At 39.3% G+C, this 22,961-nt stretch overlaps 1 protein-coding gene and 1 long non-coding RNA gene across 2 annotated transcripts; both read left to right on the top strand.

Moving 5' to 3' along the window:
- The first annotated feature begins 531 nt into the window (after nt 1-531).
- LOC136177457 (uncharacterized) lies at nt 532-1,297 on the top strand. The gene is made up of 3 exons (XR_010665076.1): nt 532-603; nt 712-1,056; nt 1,150-1,297. It is a non-coding gene; the product is annotated as an uncharacterized lncRNA (long non-coding RNA).
- Nucleotides 1,298-3,188: 1,891 nt separating this feature from the next.
- LOC109978675 (uncharacterized) lies at nt 3,189-5,551 on the top strand. The gene is made up of 5 exons (XM_020627939.3): nt 3,189-3,234; nt 3,355-3,696; nt 3,954-4,064; nt 4,195-4,229; nt 4,353-5,551. The coding sequence occupies exons 1-5, from the start codon at nt 3,189-3,191 to the stop codon at nt 4,473-4,475; spliced, it is 657 nt and encodes a 218-aa protein (XP_020483595.2). The 3' UTR covers nt 4,476-5,551.
- Nucleotides 5,552-22,961: the final 17,410 nt, after the last annotated feature.

Raw genomic sequence — 22,961 nt, 5'->3', positions numbered from 1 at the left:
GCAATTTTAACTGCTATGATTGATACATCACTGTACAGCTATTTGGATTATTTATTCTGATTGGTCAATTAAAGCCCTCCACTGAGATTTATAGAAGACTGCTGCATACTGATCTGATGCTACAGACACAGTTTTGGTTGCAGATTACTTCTGTAATGTAGATGAATACAAAGCAAAACAGTCGTCAGGCGTTATTCAGAAGATTCCAGGATTGTATTTCAGTTCAGTATGTTCTGCCTCTGCAAGTCCTGCAAAAAAAAAAAACAGCATTTTTGCAGATACTGGGGATTAGTAAGCTTGAGGTAGTTGGATCATCTTGTGTTCCTTTCTGTCTCTTACTGTCTGTGTGGAGAGCGGTGAAGCTGGGGAGATTAACTGGAGGACTGACACATGAAGCAAAAAATAAATTTAAAAAACGGAATAAAATATGTGATCTATCTTTGTCAAAGTTAGTCTGAGAAACTGGATTGACAAAAGGACGCTCCGCCTCTTCACACTGAGCCCACCTTCACTGGGGCACCGTTGAGTAACAAACATTTCAGTCGTGCATTCATACTGTACGTACAATGATGAGCCTTACCTTGATTGCAGCTTTACTCTTCAGTAAGTACTGAGTAGTAGTCTGTTTGTTCTTTTTGTTTCTTTTAGTACAAACATTTTCAGCTTCCTTACAGTTAACTACAAATCGTTTTTCATGTTGTCCCCGTTCAGGTCTGCTGTCTGTCTCAGTGTCTGAGTTTCACACCGTGGATGCTCAACCTGGTGAAGAAGTCACACTGCTGTGCACCAATTTCACCCTTTTCCCCTTGCACATAACCTGGTTCAGACTGAACAGCACATCCAACACCAGCAGAATCTCCTCTCTGTCCAGCGCCGATAAGAAAGCTTCTTTCTATGGTGAATTTCAAAACAGCAGCTTTGACGTGACATCCAACAGCACTCATCTGTTTCTCAAGATGAAACAGGTGGATTTTAGTCACTCTGGACTTTATTTCTGTGGATTTACCTCAGAAGGAAATTCAGTTATTGTAAGTGCAACGTACTTCAAAGTTCAAGGTAAGATGGTATTTCTTTGTTGCCTTTTTTTAATCGATGGAAACAGATTTTTACAAACCAAAATAATGACATGTCTTATAATTTCTCTCGCAGAAGCATTCATTGGTAGAGACAACTATCTGAATATGATCCTGGGTGCTCTGGTTGTTTTCCTCTCTGCTGTCATCTTTACTCTGGTTGTACTCATCAGAAAACCTCAAACAGGTTGTGTTATCATTTGGACTGCAAATGCAAAACTTTCTGTGAGCCAAAAAGTGTTAACAGTAATATGAAGCAGCAGTTTATTGACAGGATGTTCTGCTTCTGTCATTTAGTGCGTAAAGAGGACCAGGATCCACAGCAAAGTGAGGTATTACATTTTTTGGCTTAGATTAAAGGTGCACTATGTAGATTTTGTAGTGAAATTTGAACGTTTGAAAAGTTAAACAATTTTTATATTTTCTGAACTACAGACACAAACTTTATACCCAGGAAAAAATTGGTCCATGGAACCCTGTTTGGAGCTAAAAAAGCTACCAGGATAGTTATGTTTTCAATGTTGCGGGCCCACCACCATGACTTCCCGCTTAGCATTTTATCTTCAAACAGTGTTACAGGGACCAAATGTTACTCTGAGGAGTTTGTGTAAAGAGTTATGAACATATACCACCTGTACACTTCTCCAACTTTCACATTTCTCTACCAAAACTCCACAGTGCGCCTGTAAGTTTGACTGAAGTCTATTTCTTTACGTTTTCTGCTTCATTTATCTTTTCATGTCGTGTTTGATTTACAGAATGTGGCTTCTGAAGATGTGACTTACGCAGCGCTGAGTTTTCATTCACAAGCAAAAAGCAGAAGAAGGCCTGCAGCTGAAAACGAGCTGGAGACACATGTTCTTTATTCAACAACCAGATAGACTTTCCAAATCTGTTTGGTTTCAAACTGTAAGGATAGAGTTTCTCTCCAGATACCATTGTCGACTCTCTCTTTTCTTTTGAAGTTTGAATCTTTGGTCAAAGATTACAACAGCCAGTAAAGACATGGATGTCCTTTGTACTATTTTCTTTTTTGCATAACAGCACTGTGCTTTAGATTTGCTGAAAATGAAACTTGATTAAAAGACAGCAGGAATTTGCATGGGGGACACACAGGCAGGGAAGAGTTGGTGTTCTATCTGTATACAAGGCCCTATCCTCTGCATCTGGGATGCTAACCTTTTATGTGTGAAGTGGATGGACCCCAGAGAAGTGTCCATGTGCACCATTGTAAAGTTGGGAGGCATGGAGTACAAAGACCAAAAAGTGGGGAAAGGGGAGCTAAAACATTTACCAATAGCACATTGTATGACATTATTCGAGTAAAAAAAAATGTTTAAAAAAAATCCAGGCAGCCTGTACGAGATTTAGTTGTTAAAGTTAAGAAGGGGGGGGGCTTTTTGTGTCTGTCAGAGGTCTCAACCACCAAAAGACTGGCCTGCAGTTGCATGCTTATGCACTAGTGTCTGACTTGCAAGCAACAGCAATTAAAATAGGAAATGAATTTCATCTTATCAAACCATCCAAACCACCAAGCTCTGAGCTGTACATGTTCACCACATAAAGACCACTGCAAAAGTCAGTTCCCATGCATCTACAGTACCACTATCACATGCACCCAGTTTCTCAGTACAGCTGTGAGTGTATTAATAAAAAGCTTCACACCACAACAACCAGCTTTTGAAAGCACCCTTAGGCTTATTTTAAAACTGAACCTTTTTTTTTACTTTTGTTAAAGACTTATTGATGTCTGATCCAAACGTTGAAAGTCTCTTTAAGCTAGGTCTGATCCTAGCTACTGATATTCCTGTTCATTTATTATTGCAAATTTAAATTTGGACAAGTCAACCAGTGTTTAAAAAACTGTCAAAATCAAGCACAATACAAACAAACATGGCTAAACACGATGTGATTGTGTCTGCACATAAAATATGTGAAAGTGTTGTGCTGGGTGTTAGCAGTGCTAGCACCTCCAGCCTTCAGTCCTTCCTGTACTGGTTACACCTTGCCTTCACAGACTGGTTATCTGCCATTTTAACTTGACACAATATATGCTTCCTTGCAGGAGGTCTGTTGTATAAAGAGAGACCTCAGTCACACACTAACTAGAGCACAATGAGGAACTGTATCTTGATAACAGCTTCACTTCTCTGCAGCCTCGGTAAGTGGTTAACTCCTCACCTGTGACTGAAGTCATTACTTTTAAAACAATAAATAAAACAAAAAGTTTGAAATCCTACTATCTTGTCAGCTTAAGAATTAACACTTCTGTTTGTTTCAGTTTGGATCTCCGTCTCAGGTTTGAAGTCTCAGACTGTGGAGGTCCAGTCTGGTGATGAAGCCACACTGCAGTGCTCCAACTTTTCCAGTACTTACACACAGATCATTTGGTTCAGACTGAACAGAAGTGAGCCTCGCTGCATCTCCCATATGTTTAGGTCTTTTGAACCTGCTACATTCTGCAGTGGATTCAAAGATGGAAAATTCAACATGGCATCAAACATTTCCACTGTCTTCCTCAACATCAAACAAGTGGATTTGTCCGACTCTGGACTTTATTTTTGTGGATATTATGTGAGCAGATATCCACTGATTGTTGATGCAACATTTTTAGAGGTTCAAGGTAAGTTCCCTTCAAAGTTTGGTCTGTCTTTTTATTGATGCAGTCCCTGAAAAAAAAGGATTTTGATGGCATCAGCTTAACTTTAGATACAATTTTAAGAACTTAAAGATATGGGCCTTAAAAAACTTGTGATATACTTTAAATTTTGTGTTCTTCCTGCCTTCCTGTCACGTTGTTTGGTCCATTTAAATATAAATCAAATCTCAAGCAACTCAAAGTCAAATGTACAGTGTCTAATTAATTTTTTTTTTTTGTAGAAGTGAATTATGAAATGACAAAGCTGGTGATCGTGGTCCTGGTCAGTTTGGTGGTTGTCATGGTGATGATCGTCATTTGTCTGTCTGTTAAAATCAAATGGCTTCACAAAGGTAATCGTATTTAGTTGATTTAACCTATATGACAGACAAAACCATATAATCCTATTCTACAAACTGCATCAAAACAGTGCTGTGCCATGTTGTACATCGAAGTTTACCACACATTGTTTCCCTCATGTAGCTCATATTGAAGAACAGGACCCACAACAGGACGAGGTAATGTTTAATGTGTCACTAGCTTTACCGAAACTTGTGCTTCATTTACCTAAAGTTGTTTGAAAGTTAACGATTTAGTATTCTTATGTGAGAAGAGTGACTGAAAAAAACTTCTATTCACAGAATCTCGGGGCAGACAGCCTGATCTATTCGGCTGTGACTATTCATCCAAAAACCGAGCGAAAACTCAGGCCTGACCCCAACAGAGAAGACAACAAGAGTTGTATTTATTCAGGCACCAGATAGACTCAGGAAGCACCTGCAACTGCAGCTAAAATAGAACAAATAGGAACTGATGCTTTATAATTAATGTGATGGTGTGTTTCAAAGTGGTTGCTAGAAGTACAAAACAAATTCAAATAATGTCGAGAGTGAACCTGAGCAAACCACTAGGCAAAACACGTTGTTCATTCCTCATAATTATCAAATAGAAACCTCTTTGTGATTATTAAGGATTCCTACATCCTCCCCACAGCACAAACAAACTGTTGGGGATACATTTTTGATCTGACTCACCTTTCTTTGTCAATGCAATGCTCATCCTATCGTTGTTATGCTGCCGATACACAGGTTTATCTGTCCAATGAACCATGTGAATGCAATAAGATGGCATCCAATCATTCTCATTCACTGCATAACTGATGTAAGAGACTGGATGTCACAAAATATCCTTTGGATAAACTCTGATAACACAGAAGTTATCAAGTTTAAGGCCAGAATCAAGGTTTCGGACAGATGCCACTTAAATCAGCATATTTTTTATCAACTTAATTTCCAAAAGATTAGCTCATTATAGGTTTCTCTGGTGTTCTTTTGTATCTGTAGTGTGTTCACTGTTGGTGCATTTGTGTCAGCTTTAAATGGACCCATGTATGTTAAAGGTTTATTTGGGTTTTTTTAAGCCTTTATTGTAAAGATAGGACAGTGGATAGAGTCAGAAATCAGGGAGAGAGAGAGAGAGAGAGAGGGGAATAACATCCAACGGTCGGACTTGAACCCAGGCCATCTTGGAGCACCACAGCCTCAACATATGGTCTGCACGGACTAACCACTAGGCTACTGGCGCCCCATGACTCCCTTTTCTTAAATTGCAGTCAGCAGATGGTTGTTCAATATGAGTCTAGTTCTACTCAAGGTTGCTGCCTCTTTTTTCTTGCCACTTAAACTTTGTTAAATGTTGCTTAGTTTTGTGCTCATGGTGGATTAATGTTGGATCTTTGTAAATAAAATACGGTCTAGACCTGCTCTTTTTGTAAAGTGCCTTGAGACAACATTTGTTATGAATTGACTCTTTACAAATAAAGACTGATTGATTGATTGATTTCCTTTGTTCCTCCTTTGACTTCAGTGTGTGTTTTTGAATTTAAATAGTTTCTAAAATTGCAGCTGAATTCTCATAGTGAAAATGTTGTAGGCCATTGCTGCATGTTTGTTGGCCGAGACACTGACTGCCTATAACGTCAGTCTCAGAGATGAAGCGTGTGATTGTTTTTAAGTAAAACAGGATCCACTACAAACACTGAGGACTGTCTACATTGTCCTATAATGAGAGTTTGATAGAGGTCTGCAACAGGAATGTTAAACGTTTAGTGGTCATTTTAAATATATTAATTACAATTGTATGAAATAGAGCTTCTTACATGAACAGGGTCGTCAAACAGATTAAACACCAGCACTGAAGTTACACATCCTCACAATCTTCCCCCATTACGCCTCTGTTTCTTTCTCTGATGGCAGATGGGGGCTTAATGACTTTACCTCACCTTCATTACTTCTCAAGTCATCAGTGGTGCTCAGTCTTCTAACTCACTCGCTGTATTTTACTTTACTGCCACTGGCCAAGTCTTACAAGTGAAATCATAATCAGAAGTTGTTTTAATTAATCATTGTCAATGATTCACAAATATATTATCATGTTATGACTTTCCCTGGTGGGGCACAATCATGATCATGAAGTATACAGGGGCATCCCTGTTAGCATCGGCCCATTGGGTTAACAATTTAAAAATGAACGTACTCACCCTAACTTCTCATCTGGGCCTTAATTTAGCAGTAATGAATTAAAACAGTGTGTGTTGCATATTTGGGCACCGATGGACCAGTGGTTAGATCACACACCCCATGTACGGAGGCTAAACTCCTCTTCTCAGTAGCCGTGAGTTCGAATCCCACCTCGGCCCTTTGCTGCATGTCATCCCCCACTCTCTCCTCCCCACATTTCCTGTCTGTCTTCAGCTGTCCTATTCAATACAAGCAGCACAGAATGAGAAAACAAACCGTGGGGTTAGAACATTAGTGTGGTCAGATGATGGGTGGACAGTTATAGTGGATAGTCATAAATCAGGGACAGAGAGAGTAAGAAACGACACGAGGGAAAGGAGCCACAGGCCGGACTGGAACCCGGGTCATCCACCCTGAAGACCACAGCCTCCCCACAAGGCGCGTGTACCCCAACCGCCCGGCCCCCGGCGCCTCAAACGACACACTTAAACTATTTATTGTTAACTGTGATATGAACCTGAACTGCTTTTGTTTGAAATTAACAGTTGATGTAGTCACTGTTTCCTCATCATGGCTTGACTTCTACGATCGTCAAACTGAAGAAACTTCAGACATGATGTAGGCTGTATATTGTTTTAAATTTATTTTCACAATACTACTTTGGCCTGTTTTGACTGATCTTTACAGCCACAGTTCATAATTTGTTAGTCACAATAGATGAACATGATTTTTATTCCCCTGTATGATGGTTGACTTTTTAGTTGGATAAAAAATGCATTTCATCAATAAGGTTCTAAGAAAACACCTACATGCAACTCAAGGCTTTTATCACCAGAGGGCGCTGTTTCCCAGCTTCTAAGGTGTAAAACTGTTAGTGATGAGGACTTTCTCAGTTTGAGGAGAAAATGGAGAAATGTTCTTCAAACAAATATATTATTTAAATTAAATGATCAATCTACGCACACTTTTAATGTAAATACTGAACACTCTACCTCATGTAAATTAACCCATCTGTCACATTTTATTATCCTGTTACTTCAGCATCTTTTGCACTACTCACCACTGCACTGTTTCTTATTTAGTCTTGTACATATTAGTGCTTATTCGTGTTTATTGTTGTACATAAGAGAGCACAGTTCACTGAAGTTAAATTCCTTGTGTGTGTGTGAGTGTGTGCAATGTGTTTATGTTTTTAGTTTGGAACTAATATTACGAGGAAAGAGCCTTACTAATGTGCTATAATGGCCAGGTAACACTTCAGTGTCGCCAGCAGGAGGCAGTGTGGCGCTGGGCTTCTCCCATGTATGGACTCTCTTTGTTCCTGGACTCTCGTTGTTCTGCGTGCGGTCCAAGATGGCGCCGGCGATCATCACGTCTTTTTTGTTGATTTAAATTAGCTCCTGCACATCTCATTTCGAAACAGATATTATATTAAGAATGTGAAGAAGTGTTCTGAAGGTTATGGATGGTGTTGTTATTGTCATATGTGTATGTTTTCAATGTTATAAGGAGTTGCAGTTGTCAGTCTTCAGTACTAGGAGCAATGTGCTAGTCTCTCTTTATTTACACCTGTGAGTAATGTTACATTAAGGGAACTTTTAATAGCCCGGGAAATTATCCAGGTGAGGTCAACATTCTCCTTTGTTGGTCGACAGTTTGTATTGTGTTTATTTGTGATGTTGTGAATTCTGTATTAATGATGCAATATTAGAATACAAAGCACAAAGTGTCAGAAAATGAAGCATTTATTTTGAATCCTGATGAATAAAACTCTACGGAGAGAAGCTGAACTGAAAAGAAGCACAGTGGCCTGTCTCATTCTTTTCTTCTGTTTATACAGCAATCTTATCTGCATGTGGGATCTCAGTTTGAGACCTGTAACATAAGCATACCTGGCCAATAAAGCTAATTCTGATTCTGAAAACTGCTTTGCATTGCTAAGTGTTGGTCTTAACCTAATCTCAGGTTGTCAGCCACAAATAGATGTGTTTTGATTAACGTTGATACTAATGACAATGATGATGACTTTTTAATCTGACTGAGTTACAGCATTTTATCCTAAATTATGAAATATGTCTTATTTTTTTATTTTTTTTATTCTCTTTTTGAATGGTTTTTTTTAAATTAAAACAGAAACAGGCAATGGGAAAACAAATACAAGGAAAAACTCTAAACATAAATTATTCAGAGGCTATATGTTCCCAAGCCTGCCTGCAAGTTTCCCACTCACCCACCCCCCACCCCACGCATGTTCCCAGTTTCTTACATACACACATCCACACAAACCTATACATACATACATATCAATCAATAATAATTGATTAATAAAAATAATAAATATTTTTTTTTTTTAAAAACAACAAAAATGAAGAATACAATTCATGCGTCCATGTTATCCTAAAATATTTTCATGTTGTCAGAAATAGACTAGGGACTGACAAGCCCCTTATTGGTGCCATAGATAACAGGACCACATGCAAAATATTCACAAATATTTAAAAGGGTTGGTCTGGTGTAAACCTCCTTGTGACATGATATGTTGTCAATGTTCCACATTTTAAAGAGTGATTGATTTACCTGTATGCATTTTTAGTAAGAGAATACAGTATTTTATAAATTCCTGCCTGTTCATGTATGTCTCTAAATACTTACACATACACATATATACATGCACTTACTCACATACATATACCCATCCTCACACATACATGAATACACATACTCAAAGTGTACAGTATATACATACATACGCAAGTGCCGACCATATTCATACATTATTATTATAATATTCCCCTTTTCTTTTTTCTTCTTCTATTTTGCTTTTTCTTTCTTTCTATTTTATTTTTCCCATTTATGACTCAAGAACAGTTGTTTAATCGCAGATCAGCGTCATTACCGAGTCATATAAAAGAGAGAAAAGAGCCCCAGATTATGTCATATTTGTGCACAGCGTCTATGTTGCTGTATATGACTTTTTCCAGTTTGGCTATTTTTCCAAGTGCATGACACCAGTCTAGGGTGGTGGGAGCTGAAACATCTTTCCATCTACAGTATATTAGCTTTTTAGCGACTGCAAAAGCTGTAGCCAGCCACTTGCTGTTAGTTTGAGATTTAAGTCTGGAAATTACACCGAGCAGGCAAACTGCAGGGACTGGGTCTATTTGCTTACTTATTATTTCACTTACTTTTTGACATACCTCCACCCAGAAGCTCTTAATTTTTATACAATCCCAGACCATGTGTAAGTCCCTGTCTCAGATGAACATTTCCAGCAGGTGCCTGTCTGTCTGAGGCCTACTCTATGTAACTTACTAGGGGTCCAGTGGTATCGGTGCACGGTTTTGAGTTGTGTTAATTTCAGTGAAACGTCTTTAGAGACTGTATGGGCTCTGCGCCAGACCTCATCCCACTCTTCTTCAGTTATGTCGCACCCTAAATCTGTACTCCACAGGCTCCTTGTTCCCTGAAAGTTCGATGTTATCTTGTTAATAAGTTCTTTATAGATTCCAGGTGTGTTTATTTTAGATTGATCTCGTTCTAGTAAGCATTTGTCCCAATGTGTTGCAGACGGGTTCTTTTTACTATTATTCCTGAGGGATACGACTGCACTTCTTAATTGGAAATATTTCCACCATTGGACAGGAGACATCTCTGCTTTCAGATGATTATATGATTTGAATCCAACCTCTGTGTATAAATCAGCCACTTTAGAAACACCACTTCTATACAACTCCTTCCATTGGATCGGCTTCTTACCTATAGTTAAAAACGGATTATCACAAATGGGTACCCATGGAGACTGTAATACAGCTTCCCTGGTAATTTTATGAATCTTCCTCCAGATGTGGTAAATGAAACTCAGACAAGGGTGTTGTTCTACTACACCTTGCTGTTTAATATGTATAGCATCTTTCAACTGAGCGGGTAGGATGAAGTGTTGCTCGATATTAGCCCAGGATGGCTCGGGTAAGGGAGATCTAACTGTCATTATAAACTTATTAAGTGTGAAAGCCCAATGATATAGAGATTAGGCAAATTAAACCCTCCCTTTTCTTTGGGTGTTTGTAAAGTTGTTAGGCTAAATCGTGCCTTGCGTCCACTCCATAAAAAATGATGTATGTGTTTATTAACTTGTTTGTATATTATTTATATACTTATTATATATACTTATTGTATTTGGATTGGCAGCATGTTTAGTAAATAAAATAGTTTGGGGAAGACCATCATTTTTATGGAGGATATTTTACCCCAAAGGGATAAAATCGCTATCGTCACTCCTGTGATATCAGAGTTCTCTCTTATTGCAATAGCAAGAGGCTCCAGGGCAAGGATAAACAGCAAGGGAGATAGGGGGCACCTCTGTCTCGTCCCTCTATGTAGTTTAAAAGTGCGAGAGGCTAAACCGTTCGTAATAACAGAGGCACAGGCCCCAGAATATAAACTACTAACACACCGGATGAAATAGGGGCCAAACCCATATTTCTGGGGTGTTAGTTTGTGTTGAAATTTTGAGTAAAATTCTTGTGGGAGGCCGTCCATCCCAGGTGATTTGCCGGGAGCCATTTGGAGGATAGCTATATTTATTTCTTCTACTGTTATATCTCCCTCTATTATACTTTTTTCCTTAGCATTGATAGACATGTATATGATTAAGAAATAGCTCCATCTTGTGGTTAATACTTTCGTGGTCAGATGGTGTTATTTCTGATCGGTATAATGACTCAAAATATTCCTTATAGGTGTTGTTTATTTGTTTCTCATTAGTCAGCACATTGTCATATTTATCTTTTACAGCTGTAATTATGTTCCTAGTTTTTACTTTTTTAAGTCTGCATGCCAAGAGCTCATTGGCTCATTCACCTCATTCACCGTCCTCATAAAATTTAGCCTGTGTTGTGAACAGCGCATGTTCCACTGACTTTGCATATAAGGAGTTAAGTTGAAATTTGAGACTGGTAACCTTCCTAATATTTCCAGTTATGGGATTCGTGTACATTTCAGTCTCAGCTTCTTTTAATAATGCTTCCAATTTTAGTTGCTTCTCTGTCTCTTGTTTCTTCCTTCTGGCTTGAAATCCTGATTTATCTCTTAAGTAGACTTTCAAGGCCTCCCACAATATACTCAATAAGGACACTGAGCCCATGTTATGTTCAAGGTAGTTGTCAATTTCAGTATTAATAAACTTGCTCAGCTCCTTGTCTTGAAGTGAACCCCCATACATGCGCCAGTTAAACTGCTGTCTGGATTTTTTAAAATGTGTTATGGCAAGTTCCACTGGACTGTGGTCTGAGATATGCCGACTCCCTATACTGCAAGTCAGAGTGTTGTCCACCCAAGGCTTGCTCACCAAGAAATAGTCCAATCTGGAGTGTGAATTGTGGGGTATTGAATAGAAAGTGTAATCTTTCTCTGTCGGATGTGTTAATCTCCATATATCCACTAATGCTTGGTCTTTCATCAGAGTATTCAACGCTTTTTCAGCATTATTTCTGCCTTTGCTAGGAGCAGAGGCCGATTTATCAATAACTTTATCCAATACAATGTTAAAATCCCCCCCCCATCACGATAGGGATATCTCCCAGCACTGAGATGTGGTTATTAATTTCATGGAACACAGTACCATGACAACTGGGGGGCGCCTAAATATTAATAAATGCCATTTGGGTGTTGTTAAGAGAACCAACAGTAATGACATACCTCCCATAAGCGTCACTTATATTTTGTGTGATGATAAAGTTAAGTTTTTTGTGAGAAAGAGTTACCACCCCTCTACTTTTGGTATTATATGTGCTGGATGACACTTGGCCAACCCATTCCCTTCTCAGTTTCATAGCTTCTTGTTGGAGAATATGAGTTTCCTGCAGAAATAATATTTGACAATTTTTACTTTTAGCAAAGTTCAGTATTTTTTTTCTTTTAATAGGTTGGTTTATCCCTCTGACGTTCCAAGTCATGAGATGTATTGTACTATCTCTACTCATTACTAGATGTGGCATTGTATTTATCAACTTTTGACCGCCCTTTAACAGAAAGGATACACACAAAAAAAAACATAAAATATTTACATACACATGAACATGCTCCCTCCCTACCACCCCTGCATCTCAACCCCATGCTTTGAGAGCAATACCCTAAGTAATTTGGTGATGGCATTAGACGCTCAACACCAAAGACTCCCATTGGATCCCCTCTATATTCAGAGTAGTTTACTGTCAGGGAACTGAGTTTTTATTCTAATAGAAAGAGGAGCCTCATTTTACAAGTATAATACTTTATAGTAACCACAGTAATTGTTGCAACATAAGAACTCAACAACATTAGGCAACTCCTATTCGGGCCTGTAATGTATGTTAGAATAGAATCAATCTATTTAAATACTTGAAATAATGGTCTACAGGCATATCTCGCAAAGTCAAAACAAACTAAGATACACCTCCAAAAAAAAGAAACAAACCAACAGTACAAAAAACAAAAAACAAAAAGGAAGTTACTCCTGATACTTTAGATATGTAGAATATTTTACAGTCAGGAGTGGCAACCTGTAGTCATTTGTCAGAGAATGACCAAGTGTTGTCTTGAACAAATATTGAAAAAGGCCCAATTGGCAGATTTAGGCTACTTTAGTGAAGGCTAGATGCACCTTAATATCTGCACCCAAACAGAAACAAATTTATTCCCAACTCGTTATAAGTGTTCCGTTTAGTTAACGATGCTCTCAGTCAGTCAATGAAATATGTCTTAAACTTTAGGGGCCTATTTTTTGTAAATTCAGTCAGCTCCGCCCAAACAAACAAAATGACCCCTCACTCAAGCACTTCTGGGTCACTTTCTGCATTTGGTACGTTCCCTTTAAGAATCAAGAATCTGTACTTTGTAAAAGTGTTCTGCCACTTGTAAATTTGTAAAAGTGTTCTGGTTTTGTAATTTTGTTTTATAAAATGTAAAAAACGTTTTTCAAAATGTAAATTTGTCTCAGATTTTGTAAAAGTGTTTCTCACTTTGTAATTTTGCTTTGCACTTACCAGCCACCATATTGGAGCACCCAAAAAGAATGAATGCAACTAAGAAGGACCAGTCGACAACTTTATGTCTAGATATTCACTCTTTATATTGAATGGAAAGAGTTTGTTACAGAATTTGAACGAGACGGCAATGTGCTGCAATCAAGGGTAAAAACGAGTGACGTTCAAGTACACACCAGAAAATAGGAAAACCCATACTCAAACAAAAACTAATAACCTAGTTATTTGTCAGACTCACGTTACAACAGTCCTCCCCCTTTAAGTTCAAACATTTCCCAAATGTAGCAGGAACAATGATGCTTTCACTGTGCATAAACCTAAAACGTATCCGTGTCTAAATAACTCTTCACAGAAATACACCTGACAACAAAAACATGGCAGGTTCAACATAAGTCCAACTAAAACACTCAAGTCAAACATTGAGTCTATCAGGGGGTTTGCGTGTGCGCTGCGATCTGCGCACAACCCTCTGTGAGCCCACAGGCACTTCTGATGAAGGTGTCTTAGGTGAATCTGGCATTGCAGGCCAGAAAGGGGCCTGTGTGTCCGTGTGTGACTGTCCCTCCTCTCCAGTGGGCACAGACAACTCTGCCTGTCTCTCAACCTCCGGTGGAGTCACTGGAGTCACTGGTGGGCATGCTCCCACAGTAGTTGGTTCCACCACTGACAACTCCATGTCCATTTCTGAGCCTGTATCATGACGCAGGCGCACATGGTCCTGATGTCTGCAGAAAACACGCCCATCAGTCAGTTTAACTACACAGGAGACTGGGCCACTTTTTTTTAGGATAACTCCAGGCAACCATTTCTGGGTGTTGTTACTGCTGAAGTTTCTCACATAGACCCCCCTGTCATTTGGTCTTAACTGTCTCTCCCGTGCATGTTGATCATGTCCCTCCTTCTGCTTTACTTGTTTTGTCGCCACTTTTGCTTTCATGTCTGGACGTAGCAAATCCAGTCGCGATTTGGGCCTACGACCCATCAGCATTTCTGCCGGGGAGCATCCAGTCGTAGTCTGAGGTGTGAGGCGGTTTGTAAACAGGAAACGTGAAAGCCGTATGCTAAGAGAGTCCCCTGTCATCCGCTTCAGGCCCTCCTTCACCGTTTGAACAGCCCTTTCTGCCAATCCATTTGAGGCGGGGTGGAAAGGAGCGGTCCAGATGTGCCGAATTCCATTCTGTTGCATAAATCCACAGAACATCTCACTGGTGAAAGTTGGGCCATTATCATTATGACCAGAGCGTCAGGCAAACCGTGCACTGCAAACACTTGCCTGAGTTTGTCTATAGTCATGGGGGCTGTGATGTTGCTCATGATGTGAGCTTCAATCCACTTGGAGTGTGCATCCACCATTACAAGAAACATCTGTCCCATAACCTAGATCAGGGGCGGTCTGGCCACTCCCATGGGTTTAAGGGGCCTGGTGGTGTCATGTTCTGATTAGTCTGGCATTGTGTGCATGATTGATAGCTCTGACTTCATCATCAAGAGGGCAGAGCCCCTCAGCAATGATCTTGTGTCCAAGGTAGGACACACTAGGAGCCAAGAAAACACATTTACTGCGTTTCAATCGCAGCCCTGCATCTGACAGCTTCTTTAAAACCTGCTCCAAGTTAGCCAGATGTTCCTGCTCTGTGGCCCCGGTGATCAAAATGTCATCTAAATAAACTGCTACGTGCGGAATCCCCTGCAGCAAACTGTCCATTGTCCTTTGGAAAATGGCGGGGCTGGACGCCATTCCAAACCCCAAGCGGTTATATTTGAATAATCCCTTGTGAGTGTTTATTGTGACGTACTCTTTTGAATCCTCGTCAAGCAGCAACTGTTGGTAAGCATGGCTCATGTCAAGCTTTGTGAATAGCTTACCTCCAGCAAGGGTTGCGAACAGGTCATCCACTCGTGGCATTGGGTACTCCTCTAGTTTAGTTTAGTTTAGGTTTTTGTGAGCTTGTAGTCCCCACATATTCACGCAGTTTTGTCCTCCTTTAACACTGGAACAATTGGGGCTGCCCACCTTGAAAACTGGACAGGCTCAATGACGCCCTGCCTCTGCAAGCGTTCCAGCTCCTCCTCAACTTTGTCTTTCATGGCATAGGGAACTGACCTGGGCTTGAAGAAATGTGGCGTGGCCTCAGACAAAAGACTGGGCCCACTGCCTTTAGCTATTACCAGCCTGGCTCTAGCCTTTTGACCTTCTGCAGCAATGTCCACATGTAGTACCCCTAAATGAGGTATTGGCTGTCCTGTATATGTCCTGAGTCTGAGCCTTGACGGGCTGATGGGAGGCAAGTTAGAGCCCCATGTTTTCCTGTAGGTCTCCTCACTGATGACTGATGCAGTAGCCCCTGAATCAATCTCAAAGTTGATGTCCTGCCCTGCAACGGCGACAGTAGCATAATATGGTTCAGGAGGCTCCTCATCTATTTCCACTCCGAACATGTTGTATTAACATTCTGCCTCTTCAATTTCTCCCTCAAGGTGGTGCGTGGATGCCCAGGATTCACTTTCCCCTTTGAACTTCTGCACTTTTTAGCAAAATGTCCTTTTTTACTGCATGCATGGCAGACAGACTCTTTAAATTTACAGTCATTTGCATAATGTGCTCCACCACACCGAAAACATTCCACCCGCTTTGTTGCTTTACCAAGCTCTTTCCTGATATCGTTAGCATTATTAGCAGCCATTTCCATCCCCTGGAAAATCTCAAGGGCTTTCTTGAAAGTCAACGGCGGGGTTTCCCCAGCAGGCGGCGTTGAATAGCATCATTATGTATGCCGCATACTAGTCTGTCACGGAGCATCCAATACCGCTCCAAAATCACAGTGTTATGAGAGCTGCCTAAGCTCAGCTACAAAATTTGCCACAGACTGACCTGGCTTCCTGAAATGACTGTGAAATTTAAACCTTTGGACGATCACAGAAGGCTTTGGATTGTTGTGGTTCCCCACGAGATGGACCAGTTCATATGGAATTTCCCCCGGTTTCCGCGGTGTGGCCAAGTTCCTTATCAGCTTGTAAGTCTTCGCCCCATACCGACTCGGAAGAATAGAGCACTTCTTAGCCTCCTCTGTAATTCAATTTGCAAAGAAAAAGTGTCCCAACCTCTCCTCATACTTGGTCGGTCCTCGTGTCCCTCCAATAATCCCAAAAGTAGCCATCTGAATCCTCTTCCCCGCGCAGCTCCTCTTCAGCCAACTGCGCACTCTGCCTCTCGTCCCCGCTCAGCTGCTCCTCGTCTCCGCTGCTCATGTAGTCACCTCGCTAACTAGCACACTGTAGCCTAGCTCCAGCTAACAACAACACAAAACGTGGCAGCAGGACCTACAACACCAGTTTACCTCGTCACCAAAAATATGTGGTAACTTCTACTCCTAAGAAGGACTCAGTCGACTAGCTCCTCATGTCCCTGGCTGTGGTCCTGAGAATCTTCAGCAGAGTTTACTGTATAGTTTGTCAGATAATTCTAGGTAAAGTCTGTTCAAATTGCATTGAGTGGCTTTAAATGTGTAGTAATGATTATTTGGTAACACTTTATATTAAGGTGCTTGTAATAAGCTGTAATTAATCGGTAATAAGTCACTTATAAGACGTTATAAGACCTTATTAGATTCTTATTAACACAAATAAGACTATATAAGTGTTAATAGAGGCATAATTAAAACCTTTATTATGTCTTATAAGACACTTATAGGCTCTTATTAACAGTTTATATACCACCATAAACATTAATAAGATGTTTATTAACATTTATAAGACTTTATAAGGAAATATAAATCCTTATACAGATTAATAAATACTTTATTATGCACTTATTAAGAGCTAATAAAGCTCCTCTGCAGGTACTGGATCTAAAGTGGGAACACTACTTATAAAGATTAATAAATAATTTATTATGCACTTATTAACAGCTCAGTGGGAACAGGGTCCAACTTTCAAGTAAATGCAGAAACAAAAAGGAGGTCTATTGTATTGAATTGAATTGAATTGTATTGAACTTCCACTCAGACAGTTAAAAAAAAAAAAATGCTACTACAAATACAAGCATTATCTTTAACGTTAATTGTAAACAACATTATGAAAACATTTGGTGTGTCATAGCTACCAACATATCTGCTCAAATTCAGGTAAAAAGCATAGTTGTTTTTAACCCATGTTACTGTTAAAAAAAAGTGTTGAAGGTGGACAAACATCAGAAGACTAGGACACCTTGAGCCCAAGGTCTGAATACCAGTCAAGAGGAGCACACAGGAATACATTTTCAAACTTTGTATGTAAGGAACACAAATATTGCAGGTCAATATTACAATATACAATTTACTAATGCAACTAACAACTTAATTAATAAAGTGTGCACATGAAATAAAACAAACATTTGAAGTGTCTAAGCCCAGTCTTTTTCGTTGGGGTTCAATCCAGGTGTGTGTTTCTGTTTAATCTGTGCTTCTGTGCTCTATGAAGTAGCAAAGGAAGTTCTTCACCAGATTTTACTGTATATTTCTTGAGATAATTAAAAGTAAGTTCTGCTCAAATTTCATTAAGACCATAGACTGTATGGTAATTTCTTGCTTTATTTAATTAATGTAAATATGTTTATTTTTTAACTTTTTGCTACTTTTTACTAATTATATTACTGTTTTTGATCTGTTGTAACAAAGAAATTTCCACCAATGGGGGATCAATAAAGTTTATCTTTATCTTTAAAAATCCCTACATGTCATCATGCTTTAGGTAGATTTTTATAAATGTTTCTGTTACATTAGACATTTCTGCTGCAGTCTATCGCGTCCTTACAGTCATCCAAAGTGGTTAGCTAATACCATCTAGTGGCTAATATCAACAGAAGAAAAACACGTTCGCTATCATCACTTTTGGTCTGGGAACTCTCTCTGACCGTTCATTCTGCGCATGCTCACATTACCTCTTAACGGTGCACGCAGGCACGCATGCTCTAATAATAACGTCACTAGGTGGGCTATTTAACATGGCTTTGCACTTACATTCAGTAATATGCTTAACAGTTTCGTTTTGATGTGCTGTCTTTTAAATTTTTGTCACTTATATTGTGTTTGTATGCTCTCAGTGCCAGGCAAATTCCCCTAGGGGCAATAAAGGTTTCATTCATCCATTAAAAGATCGAGTTATGTGATGAGTTGCCATCTTTGTTTGTTCCCTTGTATCCCAAAATCTTCATCAGCAATGGTCTGTCCCTGTGACTTTTTAATGATTATAATGAGTTCAGAAAAAGGAACATTGTCTGCAGAAGTAGATGAGAGAATGAGGATCACATCACTTGTTAAACAGGAAGAGAGCACAGTGTGGTCTGAGGTGGCAAAAACCACGAGGCCTGTGGACTCCAACCTCTTTGAGAATAAAGTGTGAAATGAAGCAGCAAATGGCTGACTGTCTTGTGTTGGTTGTACAAAACAATAAGCATCTCTACGTTTGTAGTAAAGTCATTAAAACACAGAAGGTACAAAATCCCCTGCATCATGACCACACCCAACAGGCGTCGTGTTCCCAAAGAATATGAAGACTTGAAGAAGTGAAGATATTTTTAAAGTCACATTCAAAGACACGAGAGGTGAGAATCTAGTCAGTGATGAACAAACATCAAACTGTATCACAGCTCCTCCTATCAGAGGTCACACTTCAGACTCAACGCTTGCATTAACATCACTTCTGTCTTTTTAAAAGACATTTTGCAAAGTGACTCTTGTACAGTCTCATATCAAAACATTTACTCTGCTAAAGGATGCATCATTTTTTAGAGGTAACAAATGACAGAAAAAAACACAGCAGGGGACTTTCCCATCTATTTCCACTGTCATATACATTTCAACCAACTCCTTCATCCCTCACCTAACACAAACTGACCAACTGAATCTCACAAGATGTGTCTGTTTCTGTCTTCATGTGTATGAAAATGATGGCTGCACAGCTGTTGATGGGATGAAGTAGCTGATTACACTGTGAAGACTGGGGTTGATGGGGAAGATGGGTGATGCTGTGATCTGAGGCTGATGGGATGAAGTCTCTGACCAAACTGTGAAGACTTGGTGGTGATGTGGAGGTGGAAAAACACACGTCACAATGGCATGAATGATCTGGTGGAAGAGAGAAAGCCACATTTGAAAAAAGACAGCAGCAATATGATAGGCTAACCATGAGGGAGTGGAGCAGTGCTATTGGATAGATGTGAACAGCTGATGAAAATGAATGAGCATGAATGAAAGAGCTATGTGATACAGAATACATGATGTAGGAACATTACGTCAAAACTGTTCATATTACTGTAGACTCCTCCTCCTCTTATATTACCTAAACCTAACAGAGTATGTTAGATTGTGAGAGTCGCTGCAACATGGAACTAAAACGGAGGTTTTCACACACATTAAGTTCTCAAAAGCATCTTGGTCCACATGAAAACACACAAACGCACTGTTATGTTGGTTATGGTCATGCCATTCCTCTGCAATGACCACCAATAACCTGATGTCCAAGCGGGTCTCATCCAAAATGGCCGACGTTGGCGGCTGGGTTTGTGTCGTCAGAGTGTTTAATAAAGCAGCAGTGAACTACAAAGTCTATTCAGGTGTCTCTGCTCATCAACATAGTGGGAGAGCACCTGTGTGTAAGCATGTAAAAAGTCAAGTTAGCAACAGAAGGAGTTTTCTAAAAAATGCATTTCAGTGACCCCAAAACACTTTGTGTGAGTACGACAGGTCAAAACGCAGAGAAAAAGCTACGTTTTCCAAAATGCCCACCTACGAGTGGACTAGGCCTAAGTAGGGCCCCTCTTGAGGTCACTTCAGTGATCTGTAGTGGATCAACCCGTTCATATCAGATTATTATATTACACCTTAACCTCTTATAAACCTGGTTTATTTACAGTTTATATTCCAATCAATAGGAAATATTTACATCAGTAAACTGAAAAAATACTATAAAATGTTCAGACTAATAAAGTGTGCTTATAACACATTTCAACTTCAAAATATTAGAGAAATACTTCTGACAATGTTTTCCTGATAAGTACATTTCATTTAAAGTTAAACACCTTTCTCTATCTGTGCACAGAGTGTTGTATGTTTGTACTTCGGTGTGAAGACGTATTTGAAATAGCGCTTTTGAAACATGTTGAAGGGCGGAGCTCTGAACAACTCAATGTTTGTGTCTTGACTTACTTTACTTGCAGCATGTTTGACATCACATACTGGAACAGGATATGGGGCATCAAACACCCCTCCTCTTTGCCCTATGGTTCTCTTTTCTGCTGCTCTCTTCAAACTTACGGACACTTCAAAGCCACAGTCATACGCACAATGATGAACCAAGCGCTGATAAAAGCTTTCCTTCTCTGCAGCCTCAGTAAGTGTTTCATCATTTGTGACTTCATTGATATGTTTAATATTGTTTGATTCATCTGCATTAAATGCATCTTATCCACTTATCTCATATTTGTTAACTCATGTGAAGAGAAGTGTTTTACCTTCAGGTTCTGACTCTTAATATCTCGGTCACTCATCTGTTTGTTCCAGGTTGGATCTCTGTCTCAGGTTCTGAGTCTCAGACTGTGGAGGTCCAGTCTGGTGAAGATGTCACACTGATGTGCTCCGGCCTGAACAAAATAGTAAGAGTCAGATATTGGCTTAAACTAGTCAAAGGAACCGACATCCAATGTGTCTCTACTATGACCAGTCATAACAGCACAGTGACATATCGTGATAGATTCAGTAATCATAAGTTCACTATGTCGTCCAACACCTCTACAATCTTTCTCAAAGTCCGTTCAGTGGAATTAAACGACTCTGGAATTTATTACTGTGGATTTAACAAAGATGGACGTCCATTTCTTACTACGATACATCTAAAGATCAATGGTAAGATTATTTTAAAGTGTTTTCCTTCTCTCTGTTCCCATTTTCAAATTGTTCATTTTCTGTATATTTTAATGGTAAATGATCTTGAAACATCTATCATCAAATTATCTTTTATATTTTGATGTAAATCAGTTAAGATGAAATCCTTCTCTAATAGGCAGCAGTGACGCTCATAACAGCATGAACAGCAACTCTACAAGTATGATTTTGATTATTATTTCTATAATTCACAGACTTCTTATATCTTTGAATAGCTTAGAAGCTTAATAATTTAGTTTGATCCTGTCAGGTTTTAAAGTCTCCAAAAGGAAAATGTATTCTGACACAATGATCTTTCTTTGTTGAAGAGTGTGATGGAGCAGCGACTCTGGTGAGTGTCGTCCTGCGTGGTTTGACTCTTTTGCTTGTCATGGTCGTCATCGGTCTGGTTGTTAAAGACAGGACATTTCAGACAGGTATGTTTTATATCTTTCTTTATCACAACAGAAAATTCATTCAAGTTCCTTCAATGGTCTTTAAATTGACTCAAACATAATGTTGAATGAACTTACCAGATGTTATATTTTGTCTCTCAGCTGCTGAAGAAAGACAGAATCCAGGACACCGTGAGGTGAATCACATTTGAATGTTTACTTTTATAGTTTATGAATAAGTCTAGTGAAGAATACTGATGTTAATCATTGATGATAGTTTAATGTGTTTCAAAAATATTAGTGTGTTGATAGACTTACATACTTCTTGTTCGTATACAGAGCTACATGAACATTGAATCAGTTTAGGAGAGTCAACATTAGTGTTGTAGTACTCCAAATCACTCTCCAGACCACTTTTTGAAGGTCTCAGTCTCAGAATCGAAGCATTTTAACTCAGACTTGTCTCGGTCTCAGACTGGGCGGACTCTGGATTTTAAATCAAGACCAGTCAACACCACCACTGACTGGTTGTTTTTCCATGTCATTACTTTGATTAGAAGGAATGGGCCCCATTTAAAGAAAACCAAAAAATAATAATTAATTCATAATTTCATTTTTATCCCCGGTTACGGCTGCAACCTTTCAAATATTACACTCAGTAAGTGACACGCCCGCTGCACACAAGATGATGATTGAAGCCGTAAGAAGAGAGCCAGAGCCAAATGTTATTCATGTTGCTTCTAGATGGAGTGAGGAGGAGACTGGACATGATCTTGTATCAAACAGTATTACAATGCTTTGAGCTTGTGCATGGCTTGTTGGTGAGAGTTAGTTGAATTATCATCTTAATATTACTTTTACTTACTATTTACTTTTGCTGAATCAGCACTGTCTGTGGCTCCCTGCATCTCTTTTGTGATGTGTTTTAGAAATCCCTACATGTCATCATGTGATGCTTTAGGTAGATTTTTAAAAATGATTTGTTTTGATGTGCTGTCCTGAATTTTGTTTTATTTTTTTTACAGTTTTTGTCACTTATTTTGTGTTTGTATGCTCTCAGTGCAAGACAAATTCCCCTAGGGGCAATAAAGGTTTCATTCATCCATTAAAAGATCGAGTTATGTGATGAGTTGCCATCTTTGTTTGTTCCCTTGTATCCAAAACTCTTCATCAGCAATGGTCTGTCCCTGTGACTTTTTAATGATTATAATGAGTTCAGAAATAGGAACATTGTCTGCAGCACTTCTGTCTGCAGAAGTAGATGATTGAGTGAGGAACACATGACTATTTTTAAAGTCATGAGAGGTGAGAATCTAGTCAGTGATGGACAAACATCAAACTGTATCACAGCTCCTCCCATCAGAGGTCACACTTCAGACTCAACGCTCACACTAACATCACTTCTTTGTTTTTAAA

This window comes from Labrus bergylta, chromosome 22 (assembly GCF_963930695.1).
Source record: "Labrus bergylta chromosome 22, fLabBer1.1, whole genome shotgun sequence".
NCBI lineage: Eukaryota > Metazoa > Chordata > Actinopteri > Labriformes > Labridae > Labrus > Labrus bergylta.
Note: the sequence above shows the minus strand (reverse complement) of the source record. Positions and strands in the feature narration are given on the sequence as shown.